Source organism: Ambystoma mexicanum, chromosome 3q (genome assembly GCF_040938575.1).
Source record: "Ambystoma mexicanum isolate Mex_15411 chromosome 3q, UKY_AmexF1_1, whole genome shotgun sequence".
Lineage (NCBI taxonomy): Eukaryota > Metazoa > Chordata > Amphibia > Caudata > Ambystomatidae > Ambystoma > Ambystoma mexicanum.
The window spans coordinates 773,108,240-773,121,213 of NC_090926.1; the positions used below are offsets into that span (position 1 = coordinate 773,108,240).

Sequence of the window (12,974 nt, forward strand, 5' to 3'; positions counted from 1 at the left end):
AATTTTCAATTTAAAAAAAAAGAATTTAGGAATTCCATATTGGTCTGTGTGTACAGAATATAACACCGCCTACCCAAAAACACCTTCTCTGCCCGATGAATAGTCCAAACTATAATGCTTGGTGAATGTGTGGACAGAGGCCCATGTGTCTGACGCACATATATCCGGAATTGGGACTCTTCTCTGTACAGCAGATGAAGTAGCCATGTCCTTGGTCGAATGAGCTCCGAGACCCTTGAGGAGTATACTTTCCAGTTAATCTGTAGCATTTAGAGATACCTAAGATGATCCACCTAGATAAGGTTTGTTTTGTGACCAACATACCCAATTTATGGCCTGTGTAACCAACAAAAAGTTGATCATCCTGTCTTAATTTAGACATTCTGGAAATGTAGAAGCCAAGTGCACATCTTGGCTCAAGCCAGTGTAATCTCTCCTCTTCCTTCCCAGGATGTGGTGGATGATAAAAAGACAGTAGTATAATCTGAGTTAAATGACGGTCAGACACACATTCTGGCAAAAATGTTGGTTTAACTCTATCCTTAAAGAAAATTGTGTAAGGCAGCTTGCAAGATAAGACCTGAAGTTCACTAACCCTACAGGCTGATATAAGAGCCACCAAGAGGATGGTTTTCAGAGTTAGAAATCTTAATAGCTTCGAATAGAGCACACATTAGAAATTTCAAAACTATGTTGAGATCCTAAACCGGGACTTGAAAAGGGACTAGAGTTAATACAATTGTCAATCCTTTCAGAAATTGGTAATTTGAAGAAAGATACCTCTTCAGAGGACTGCTTAAACATAGTCAGCGCTGCCAGATATCCTTTAACTGTGCCAACCTAGAGCCACAGATTAGCCAGGCCTAAAAAGAACGACAATACCATGTGTGTGCTGCATGTAAAAGGGTCCACATTCTTAACCCTGAAATCTGGACGCAATTAGGATCATGGGTTTCCCGAACTTTCACAACCTCCTGATCACTTGAGGAATGAAGGGGACAGGAGGAAACACATACAGGAGTGGAAAATCCCAGTCGACTATGAACGTGTCTTCTAGAGCTCCTCTTGGGGAAATACTCTGGAGCAGAACAGTTCACACTTTCGGTTGACACTGGTCACAAACATATCCACTTGAGGGGTACCCTAAAGGGTGAAGATCTCCTGAAGGACTTCCTGAGCTAGTTCCCACATGTGGGAGACTGTGCTCTGCCTGCTCAGAGCATCCGCCGCCATGTTCTACTCACCAGCTATGTGAACTGCCAACAGGGATATTCCTTCTTGAATTGCCCAGATCCAGAGCAGCATTGCCTCTCTGCAAAGTGGTAGTGACCCTACACCACCTCGCTTGTTGAGGTATGACATGGCGTTGTTGTCTGTCATTATCAGGACCTTCTTTCCCCGTACAGAGAGCAGAAAGGCCTTCAGCACTTTTCTGATTGCCCTCAGTTCCAAAAGGTTGATGTGTAGTTGGTACTCCGATGGAGACCAAAAACCGTTAATTGTCAGATTGTCCCTTTAGAATGTTTTCCTCACAGGCCCACCACAGAAGGTCCTGTGTGTGACTCTGCATGGGACCTGAAGACGGTCTGACATCCTGCCTGAGAATTGGAACCATTGAGTCCTGAGAGCCCATTGGAGAGATCTCATTCTCAGGCAAGCCTCTAGCAACAGGAAAATGCAGGATGCCATGAGGCCAGGCAACCTCAAAAAGTCAAAGGCCAGAAGACGCTGGGCATTCTGGAATTTGGTGACCATCTGCAGAATGTGGTAAGCCCTCTCCTCGGGTGGCGAGGCTTTTCACAAGGAAGCATCTCGGACTGCTCCGATGAATTGGAGCCTTTGAGTTGGTATCATGTGGGACTTCTTATAGTTGAAGGAGAAGCCCAGTCTGTGGAGGGAGTGACGGGTGGAGCTGAGATGTTCCAGCGCCTGTTCGGGAGAACGGACCCTCGTCAGCCAATTGTCCAGGTAGGTGTAGACGTGAATCTCCCCGCTTCTGAGACTCGCTGCCATCACTGCTATCAACTTGGTGAAAACCCTCGGGCAGAGGTCAGCCCAAATGGCAGAACTCAAAACTGATAATGAGAACCACCAACGGTAAACCTCAGGTACCTTCTGTGCTTGTGATGGATTGACACATGAACGTAAGCATCCTCAAGGTCTAATGATACCATCCAGTCCTGAAGCTGAAGGGCCTGAAGGATCTGAGAAAAGGTAACCTTCTTGAACTTGTCCTTCCTGAGGAACTTTTTCAAGTCTCTTAAATCCAAGATGGGTCTCAATCCTCCGTCCTTTTTGGGGATTAGAAAGTAAGGGGAGAACCAACCCTTATTCCTCTACACAAAAGGTACCGGTTCTATAGCACCTTTCTCCAGCAGGGTCCAAATATCCTGCATAAGGCGTGGATCTGGAACTTTGAAAGAGCTGTTCCCCGTTGGATGATCCTCAGGGCCCTTTAGAGAGGGAAGGCAGTAACCCTGTGCAACCTTTTCCAATGCCCATGCATCTGAAGTAATACCCTGCCATTCTTTCAGATGCTGCAAGAGTCCACTGGGGTTTTGTGGACTAAGGCCTCAAAGAGGTTTTGAGGCGGCTGATGCAGCGGCTGATGCTAAAGTAGCAGCTGCCTGGGCGGTTTTAGCACCTCTTCCCCGTCCGCCATGGGGGAATCTTCCCCTCCAAGCTTTTCCAGTGGGTTGAGTTTGTGGCTGTCTGATTGCAGCGCCAAGGGATTTGGCTGCTGCTTTGGAGATCTGCAGATTCTCCAGGCTCTTGTCAGCTTTAATGCCAAATAAATGTGTGCCGTCAAAGGGCATGTTAAGAAGTCTAGATTGCACATCTAGAGCAAAACCAACTTACTCAACCAGGCAAATCTGCGCATTACAGTGCTCGCCGCCATAGCCCTGCTGATACAGTCAGCAGAGTTGAGACCTGTCTAGAAGGATTCGCACATTGCATCTTTCCCATCCTTGACAATTTTTAGGAAAGCTGCTTTTTCTTCCCCTTCGGAGATATGTTCATAGCCATCGCTATGCAATCCCATAGTGTGAAAGTGAATTAAGCCAGTGCACACATGGCATCTGCCTGCTTAAGGGCCATGCTCCCCGCAGAGAAAACCTTTTTAGCCAAAGTGTCATCTCTGTCTGGGGGAATTGTTGGGTATGTATTTTGCTTGGATGTGGATGTGGCGGCCTGAACCACCAAACTTTCTTGATTACAGTGTTTTGTTAGATAACAAGGGTCACTGCTCGACACGCTATATTTTCCCAATTGGCATTAACACGCCTTTGTAGGGCTACCTGAAAAGGAAAAATAGGGTTCTCCTGGAGACCTTTAACTAAAATATTGAGGTCATCCTGTTCAAAAAGTGGTGCAGGTTTACTCCATCCCAGATATTCTATGACCCTAGACATCAGTTGTGTGTACGATCCATCAGCGTGGTCCAAGGTATCTGGTCTTCCAAACTCTGTTTCAGGTGAAGTGTCTAACCCACTTGCAGTTTGCAGGGTTTCCTGAAGATTTTTCATTCTTGAGTCCTTTAAAATTAAGGCCTCTGGAACATCTTGTGTCCCATACTGTAACCCAAAAGGACACAATTCATCCGAAGATGGCTCATCATCCTCATAAATTGAGGAAAGTGACTTAAAAAAGTCTTTCCTAAGCAGTGTTGTGAAAATTCTCTCTACATCCTTCGTGGGTTTTGTTATTTGCGTCGACAATGGGGTCGAAGTCTTCGACGGCTTCGACGGCTGAGGCGTCAAGGATTTTGTAGACAATGATGCTGAGTCTTTCGGCATCAATGACGTCGAACACTATTTTCGATGGAGACTTTTCTCTACTCGAAGAACCTACAAGGGATCCAGAGGCGTTTTCTCCCGGACATCCGGGGTGCGAGGACTCACAGGTTTTGGTCTTTGACTTCTTTTTGTCCTGCTTATATTGGCATGGGTCTTGCTTTCTTCGAGGGGTCGTTGCTGCATTCTCGAAAACTTTCAGCATTTTCAGCCTGAATCTCTCCCATTCATCCGGTGAGGCCGATTTGGTCAGGCAAATGACCCGTTCCGGGGAGGAACGTGACGAAGAGGGCAATCTGTGGTGCCTTTTCTTCGAACGACATGAGGACAATGATGAGTGGTGAGAACCATTGTGGGATCGGGACCTTTTAGCATTCTTCTGACGAGGAGAGTCACCTCTCGACTCATAGGAGGATCGCTTTTACAACAGAGTTGTCGAAGGGGATTTATGCAACCTTCCTGCAGCTTTCCCTCTATGCTCTTTCAGGGCTTTCACTGTCATTGATAGGCAGGACCCACACTCCGATGTTAAAAGAGTGGATCTTAAGCACCACAGACACACCCCATGGGGCTCTATAAGGGACATTGTCGCCCTGCAGTCGTGACATTTTTTGAATCCCAATCTCAGAGTCGATGATGCCAAAAACAATGCCATTTTTACTAAATTTGAAAGGTTTCTTGTCAAGGAGCCGAAGCGCGCTGATCTTCCGAAGCGATAAAAACAGAACTGTAGCCAACTGTTGGTGAGCGTGCTATATACCACCGATGACGTTGGCATCGAGGCAGAGGCCCTCGAGGGACATCAAGTCAACAAGCATTGACGCGCAGCACCCATGCTGGAAACATTTTCTGAAGCAGCTAAAGCTGGATATGGAGATATAATAAAATGAGGAATACGTGGGAGCATACAACCCATTCGTAGTGGGCAATAGTTTGTACCCCATTGCCACACAGTGCATGAACAGGGCTGCCGCTCCCATCCCACCTGCTAAAGTATTCTCAATGTGGTTGGCAGCCCAACCGCAGCCTCCTAAACATGGCACGTGCATATGTTGGTTCAATGACATTCAGATCGTTTTCAAACCCTTGGACCTGCTTCAATTCTAAGTAGCTGGGCCTGTAGGTTAGGGTTGCAGAGGCTATCATTGCCCTAATCAGCTTGTATCTCAGAAGAGCTACCTTCACACTCTACCCATCATATCTCCCTCCATAGATCGAGGGTTCTACCAGTATGTAGATAGCCCTAATAGTGCAAGCCACTTTTTAACATGCACTAACCAACTAATCCTCTTCCAGCCCTCAATAATAATGCATGCTCTAGGGGTCGAAATATTTCACCAGCTCCTTACTGCCCTTAACCAGGCACAATAGTATACTGGTCTGAGCCCTATTTCTTCACCAATACAGGGAAAATCACACTCCATACGGGTGGTGGCGGTTGGGGTACTTTGCGGCAGCAGCAAAATTACTTTAAGAGATGTATCAGTGTAGACCCAGATCTCAGCTATCATCCATCACTGTCGCCTTGACCTGTGCTTGATACAAGCCATGTCTTGTGTGATATACCTTAATCACCCACTGTTTTTCTGTAGGATAGTATTTGCCTTGTCAGTTTGATTTCCCCATTGGCCCCAATTGGAAAACCAGATTCCCAGGTGGTCATACAAGGCTGCCTGTTCCAATATTTTCCCATCCACCTCCAATTTCAGGGGTTTGGTTCCAGTCCTCTTTTGGGAGAAAACCATGGTCTGTGTTTTGATGGCGTTAATCTCCAATCCTAACTTACTGCATTCATCAGCGAAAGTGGACAATACCAAAACGTAGACCCATCGATGTAGATAAAAGGACTGCGTCATCTGCAAAAAACAAAACGGGGATACTCTCTTTCCCCATTCTTGCCGAGTCCACAATCTCCACTTGTAACCTATGGATGATGGAATTTATTTACAAGCAAAATAGAATGGCATTTCTATTTGTAGAGTATTCCCAGCATGGTGATGGGGAATCATTCCCAGCATGTGAGCCACCCCGCACCCCTCCTGATTGAGTTACAAACATCAGCTTCCTCACTGGCATCCATCAGTTCTTCCCACGTGATCAACCAAAGGGCTTTCTTTGACCTACCACTACATGATCCAAATGCTCAAAACCCACCAGTGAGATTAGCCGATGGAGGTAGAGAAGGGACGGTGCACACACCACCAAAACATAAATACTAACCAACCCTCCCTGTGAAATCACAGCATGAGGGTCAATAGCAGGAGGGAGCCCTTACACACACCCCTTCCTGTGATCACAAGCAAGACTTTCTGACTTACCTGAGTAGAGGGTAGCAGAAGCAGGAGAGCCAGAGGATGTCTGTGGTACTGAGAAGAGGTGGCAGCTGAACCAGACAGCCCAAGAACTATAAGAAACAAAACATACTAGTCATTTTCCAGAACAGAGTCATGGTAGAGTTATCATACAGCAGCTTTCGCTCCATGTTATAGCAGCCACTGTATGTAAAGTCAACACTATAGAATACAAAGATATACCCTGTTCTATGGTTCTTTAGCTATAATGAGACATCGGAAAGTGTTCAATGAACCTTTCCGGGAAGCACAAAAAGCCTGACAGTGATGTTATGAAGGTCAAATGATCATCAGTGTCCCTAAGACATTGCAGCAGAGCATTTTGCCCAAGGGCAGCCTGTGAGTAAAAAGGTGTACACATCCCTCGGCAATTAGCTGTGCATAGCATGCAATGTGGATAATAGGTGCAATTAATGATTATGAATTTGAGGCAACAACGTGAACATCTTTAAACTGAATATGCAATTGCACTGGTAGCCAATGAAGTGGTTTCACAGCTGGGGAGTTATTTGCTCTCCTGTATCGATTTACACAAAATGCAGGTGTTTAACCCTTTTATTGTATAACTGGAAGTTTTAGGCAGCGGTGAACAATAAATTAGATTTCAAAGACACAAAGCCAACTTTGGAAAATGGTGCAGAGCGAAATGAGTAGCAAAAAAGACACACTGAAATGTTCTTTCTCAAAGAGAAAAAAGTAGCATTTTCAGTTTAAACTTCACTGGGTGAAGGAATAGTATGCATAAAGTGGAGACCTGGTGCAGCAGTCTTATTTAAAGTACCATAAAACAGCTGGAAGAAGGAAACCGACAACAGTAACTGAAAAAATCCTAATTCCTATTTTAAAGCAGCATTTAAAGACATACATCCCTTATTGACACAACTGTTGAATGGGAAATATTCTCAGAGTTAGGTAGCCGGACTTAGTGTGACCCCCCTAGTAATTTCCTAAAATGACTAATGCTTTAAAAACACAATTCGAAATCAGAGCATGTTTTGCATTTTCTTAACAAAAAGTTAAAGTGTATTTTGCAGCCTCTATGTAATGTTCAGGCCATGTAGTGATTTTACGCGAGTGGTTAAAGTATAGTGGCTGGTAGCTAATGTGACACTAAATATATGCCTAACACACTTCCAGTGTGTATTTCGTTGCTACTCATTTAACTCTGCACCATCTGCGAAAGTAGTCTCTGGGACTTCGAAAGCAAATGAACTGTCTCATCCCTACATTATATTTCCAATGAGTCCAATAAAATCAAAATATCAAAGCCTGCATTCTGGATGAAGCCAGATTACACCACTTTATTAATTAGGGAATTAGTCCCAGTTGGTTATCTGCTAGCATTCCCCAAATATGTACTTCAGTAACCGGAAAAAGCACAGGGCCAAGAGTGGAAGAAGCGTTCTCTATGTTGGGTGGGCCAGAAAACAGAACTTCAGTTTTGGCTGCCTTAGTTATGCATTAATTTGCATCCATCACACCACTGATTGAAGACACTTAAGGTGCCAATGGGGGGCTGAAACCCCTATCCACTCCAAGCAAGACCCGCACACTGTCAGTGCAAGTAAAAGTGAAAAAATCCATGCCGAAAGAGTAATGACGGAGACCTTTGGAAACAACAGAGGAACAGAGGAATATGACAAAAATTAAAGGTGCATGTTTGTCTAGAGAAGACCGAACTTTGGCACTCACAAAGGAAAAACTTCTTTGAGTTCTCCTGCAGCAGATCTCCTAGGCTACCCCTGCTACAGGGCCATCTTAAATAGTATTTGTATTACTATGTAAAGTAAAAAAAAAATAATGCTATTAACAGACTAATGTTTACAAATAAAGGTCTCACTTCCAGAGTTGTACAAAAACAAAATATTTTTTATCTAAACAAACATTCAGTCCTCTGCTTAAGATACCTGTAGGCTTTGCTTTTGTCTCATTTTTCAGAAAAAAGAGTGGCCAAACCCGAATCCAGTTGTTAAAGTACTGTTATGAACAAAATGGCCTGCAAAGCGTGCTGCTTGATTGATTCAAATATCATGTAGGGAAGCCACTCCCCCTGTCTACTTGCAATGTGGCGCAAGTGCAAAGTACCAATCTAGTCTGAGATAGAGCTCAAGGTGTGCATTAAATTAAGAACAGTAGATCTGCTTAACGCTTAGCAATGTATGTGGTGTGAGGGGGAGATGATTGTGCTAGAAGCTCTGCTTGCAGCAAATTAATAGCATGGCGAGTTCACATTTTAGATTCAAATTAATACCTCATTAGGGAAGCTCCCCAGTTAATTTGGCATGTGAGATCTTCGGCATCTGAACATGCTACGCTGTGAAGAACTGGAAAGCGATCACCTCACAACTTACAGTCACATATGCACCAGCAAGCAACATTACATTTTGGAGATGCTTGTCCAGCAACAAATATTTCAGTAATCCTGATTCCCCCATTGTAGTTACACAAATCACATGAAAATAACATTGGTTGTCTAGAGAGGGTGACCAAATTGACATGGCATGATTACAGTGCCTGTGTTTACGAGTTCTTCTACAAACATTGGTTGCCTAGGAGGGATCAAATTGGGTACTGAGTAATAGAATGCATTTAGGCCTTACCCAGTTCTGTTAAAGTTCCAAAGCATCACTCAAATCCGAGCATCAGGCCTTCTCTATAAATGCTTATTTTAGCTCTTGCAAGGCATAAAAAAGCAATGTTGCATAGCATTTTGCTATGCAATTTTGTAGATTTGCTAATTAAACTGACACTTGTGTAGCACATCTTGCCATTTAAATTACTTTGTTCAATTAAAGCACAACTCACCCTGCATTTCACTCTTGCCCTCAGGGGTCTCTCCATCCTCTTTTCCCTGTTCACTACAAGTTCAAAGGGGCTAGTGGAGAGAGAGTGCAACAGTAATAATCTCCTCCACTTTTCAAAGTGCCAACGTCCCAATCGACCACCAGGGTTTCTGGGATGGTAGGAGAAGTAGCTTTGAGCTGCTCCCTGCCCCAACTTTCAGTGCTATGCGGCTGCCACTCAAGTTATTTTCAGACTCCCTTCTGCCTCCTCTTCTCCTTCTCTCATCTCCAACTGTCTATCTGCCATCGTGGAATGGTGTGCCGCCAATGACCTTTGCCTTAATGCCAGTAAGACAGAGATTCTCCTCATCGGCACACCTGCTCCCTCCTTTCCTGTCGCTCTCTGGCTGGCCTCCCTTGGCCCTCTTCCAGCTCCCACCTGTGTGGCTAAAAACCTCTGCGTCATCTTCGACTCCACACTTTCCTTCTCTCCTCACATCTTGGATTTCTCTAAGAAGTCACACTACCAGCTGCACCTCCTCAGAGGTATTCTTCCTTTCCTCTCCTTCCCCCAGAAGTTCACTGTCTACAGAGCTCTGGTTCTCTCTAGGCTGGACTACTGCAACAGCCTCTTTCTTAATCTGCCTGCCTCTCCGCCCTCTGCAACTCATCCAAAACAGGACTGCAAACTTGTCCTTGGCCTCAAGCCCAGGCATCGTATCGCCCCAGGACTGAAAACTCTTCACTGGCTCCCAGTGGCAGCGAGGATTAAGTTCAAAACCCTATGCATTGTCCACAAAGCCTTTTGGGGCCTGGGACCTCAATACCTTCAACTCTCTCTTCCTAAATATCTGTCCTCTCGAAATCTTCGCTCATCCGCCTCCAACTCCCTCAGGGTCAGTCTCTTCGCCAAGCAGCGAGTTGGTGGTAGATCTCTTTCTTCTGCTGGGGCTTCCCTCTGGAACAGCCTCCCTGCCTCTCTGAAACTTGAGGAGAACCATCTCTGGTTCCGTAAGCACCTCAAGACCTTCCTCTTTGCTCCGGCTTGCTTTCCTCCTCTACCCTGCTGATCTCCTGGCGGATTCTGAATTCGCACTGGTTACCTGGCTACCCTCTGATCTAGCGCCCAGGTCCTCACCCCGCCATTTGCACACCTGCACTGCCCCATGGCAACCCTTGCACTTGGGGACTGTATCTGTATCCCAACAGCCCCCACCAGCACTTGACCCCTGATGTCTGCTCTTACCTTTGCACTCGTCACCAGCTGGCCCCACTTTTAATTATTGTCTTATTTATTTGACTGTTATTCTATGTACTGCACTGCCCCCTTCTGTTCCCCCTGCACTTTTCCCCTCCCCCGCCCCCTTGCACTTGCACGATCTCAATGTCACTGGGCCTAGTAGGATCGCTGTCTGTTTTCCCTTTGTTCCCCCCCTTGCCTCGTCGCGCCTTGAAACACTTGTGTATAGGCACGTTATAAATGCCATATCGTATCATACCCCTTTAAGGGGCAATAAAGATCTCCCCAAAAATCGTAAGCGGAGCTCTCAATAAGAGGTAGAGACTGAAACACATTTGTTTGCTGAACTATCAGTCTATCGGTTTTCACTATCAGCATATGATTGTTTCTTGTATAATGTGATGGCATCATGAAGAAGAACACAGACAGCAGATTCAAAGTGCAAGATTAACACTTTTATTAACTTAAATGTCAGGATGGAAAAAAGCCTACCTTGCCCTATGCTAAGTGGGATTTTCCGACCTAAGGAAAACTAAGGAAAGTGAGTCAACAGTTCAACTGAAGAATCTGTCTCTGTCCAAAACCTATACTTGCCCTCACAACTAAATCTATTCACTGTGTAGGGATGCAAGCAACCAAAAAGAAAACGGTGTTTAACACACATTTCTGAGCTTCTTCCAGCTCGCAGCTTCCTTTTAGCTCCCTTCCCAAAGTATGAAACAGTTCCACAAAACGTCTTGAAACTACCATGCGTTGACTTAAGAGGAAATAGTCTAAATCGGGACACAGGGTTCCCTTCCCCAAGTTTTCAGTAACAGTTCAAAAAGCAAGATATCCTTGTTAAAGTTCCAAAGCTCAAGTTTAAAATATTAGTTACTTTTAATTTGTAGCTTTCACACAAGTGGACAAAGTTCCACTGTAAATTAAACTGCAACACCTTTTGTTTGTAGGTGCCTTAAAGACACATTCAAATTAGAACTCAACCCGCTATGGTTTAGTTTTTCATGAAAGTTATATCAATTCAAGTCTTTTAATATCCCATACATTTTTGGATGGGAGGTTCTGTTCCATGTCTGGATTCACAGCGTCTCACTTCTGACTGGAAACAAGTTTTTGATTCAGTTCGGAATTCAGTAATCATGAGTTTGCTTATCATTCCTTTACACTTTAGCTGTTATAAGTTTTTGTTTCCCTTTAATTGGATTCTCCAGTGCTTGGACATCTTCGTAGATGTGTTTCTTGCCACACGCGACCACTCTGACACAAAGTATCCTAAGCTTTTCCCCGTTCTTCGGTAATTGACAAGAAAGGGATTGGCGACTTTCGAAAACATGCTTATTCAAGGCACGCGATCACTCTGACATAAAGTATTCACCGTATAATAAAGTTCACACACTTGCGCACCCGGTTTCCCATTCATTAGAAACTCACTGGTCGCTTTCCCAGTATTTATTGCAGTGCGGCTGACACAGCCTTCTGATCACAGTCTTGTTGCAGCCTTCCTGCATGGCTCCGCTCACCCTGCTCAGCCAGCTCCTGCCACACTTCCATGGACCACCTCTCTCCTTGGGCCCCAGCATATCAGTGTCCTGCGCCTGCTGCTTGCACCGGCCTCCTCGCTGCTTCTCCTGTTGCTTTCACAGTTGCTCACTTTTCCACTGGGCAGGTCTCCTTTTATAAACCTGCAGTCCCTTGACAGGCCGCAGGTGTGAATGCTTCATTAGCCCTGCCTGGCCACAATCAAGGGGACATGCCTGACCTTCACAGATCTTAGCAGGCATCTTCCTCGCCCAAGTACCAGAGTGGTAAAAGAGCATATTCTTCATTGCTTAGTTGCTTCTTCTTCTTCCCACTACTGGCAGGGTTTATAGGTGGGGGAAACAAGGGGAGCTGACTTAGAATAACCTCTAAAGGTCAGGGAAGGGTTGATCCTCAGTAGGGAAAGAGGGGCACTATGTCTCACCTGCGAGCTGTCTATTCTTTCTCACCCACCTTCTGGGTTTTTGAGGCTTGCCATTTCTCCTGATGTTATTTTGACTGCAGGGAATGGGGTAACAATATCCTACGCATGTTTCTGGGACTAAGGGTTCATCACGAAATGGAAAGGGGAAATACTGTGTCTCACCTGAGGACACTATAGTCCCATTCCCCAAGAACCCTCCACCCAAATGATCCTCCCTCGCTTCTCTGCCCCCAGGGTCGAATCCAAGAGCGATGGCCTTTCCCTGGCCATCTCCACAGAGGATCCCAGGGGAATAGATGTGAGGACACCCTCAGGTTTCTCACGATACACAGTTCAAACATGCTATAGTCATGCAATTTCGGGGTGGGTATGATTTCCGGCACAGTCCCTGATAGAGGCCAACATCAACAATGAGCTGATCCCTATAAGGGCTATTTCGTCACTATCAAGTTATCTTCAACTACCAGCTTAATTCCTTCTTAAAGCTTAAGCAGAATTGGGAAGAAGATGTGGGTACACTGGAACTGGAAGATTGGCAGGAAGCCTTGATGTCCCTGCTTGAGATAATCATCTCAGCTCAACTTACGCTAGCCCAATTGAAAATTCTTCACATGGTTTATTATGCATGTGCTTCCACTCTTTAAATGTGGTTGGGCCATGACGCCAGACTATTTATGCTGTCGAGCCTCCAAGGGCACTTTATACCATATACTTTGGCAGTGCCTGTTAATCCAAAACTTCTGGTGTACTATTCCTAATCACTTGTCAATGATATTCGGGTAGGAACTAGCCCTTGATCTGAAAAGGTCTGTTGGGTATTTGGAGAGGTTCTGATCACTTTCG

General features: G+C 45.2%; 1 protein-coding gene across 5 annotated transcripts in view; it reads right to left on the minus strand.

The window, feature by feature from the left end:
• Positions 1-12,974, minus strand: part of TMEM94 (transmembrane protein 94) — a 2,019,771-nt gene that overhangs the window by 287,438 nt on the left and 1,719,359 nt on the right. For all 5 annotated transcript variants that reach the window (XM_069654803.1, XM_069654805.1, XM_069654804.1 and 2 more), the window contains one exon: positions 6,113-6,198. In XM_069654803.1, the coding sequence (XP_069510904.1) occupies positions 6,113-6,198 (86 nt within the window). The remainder of the gene's footprint in view (positions 1-6,112; positions 6,199-12,974) is intronic.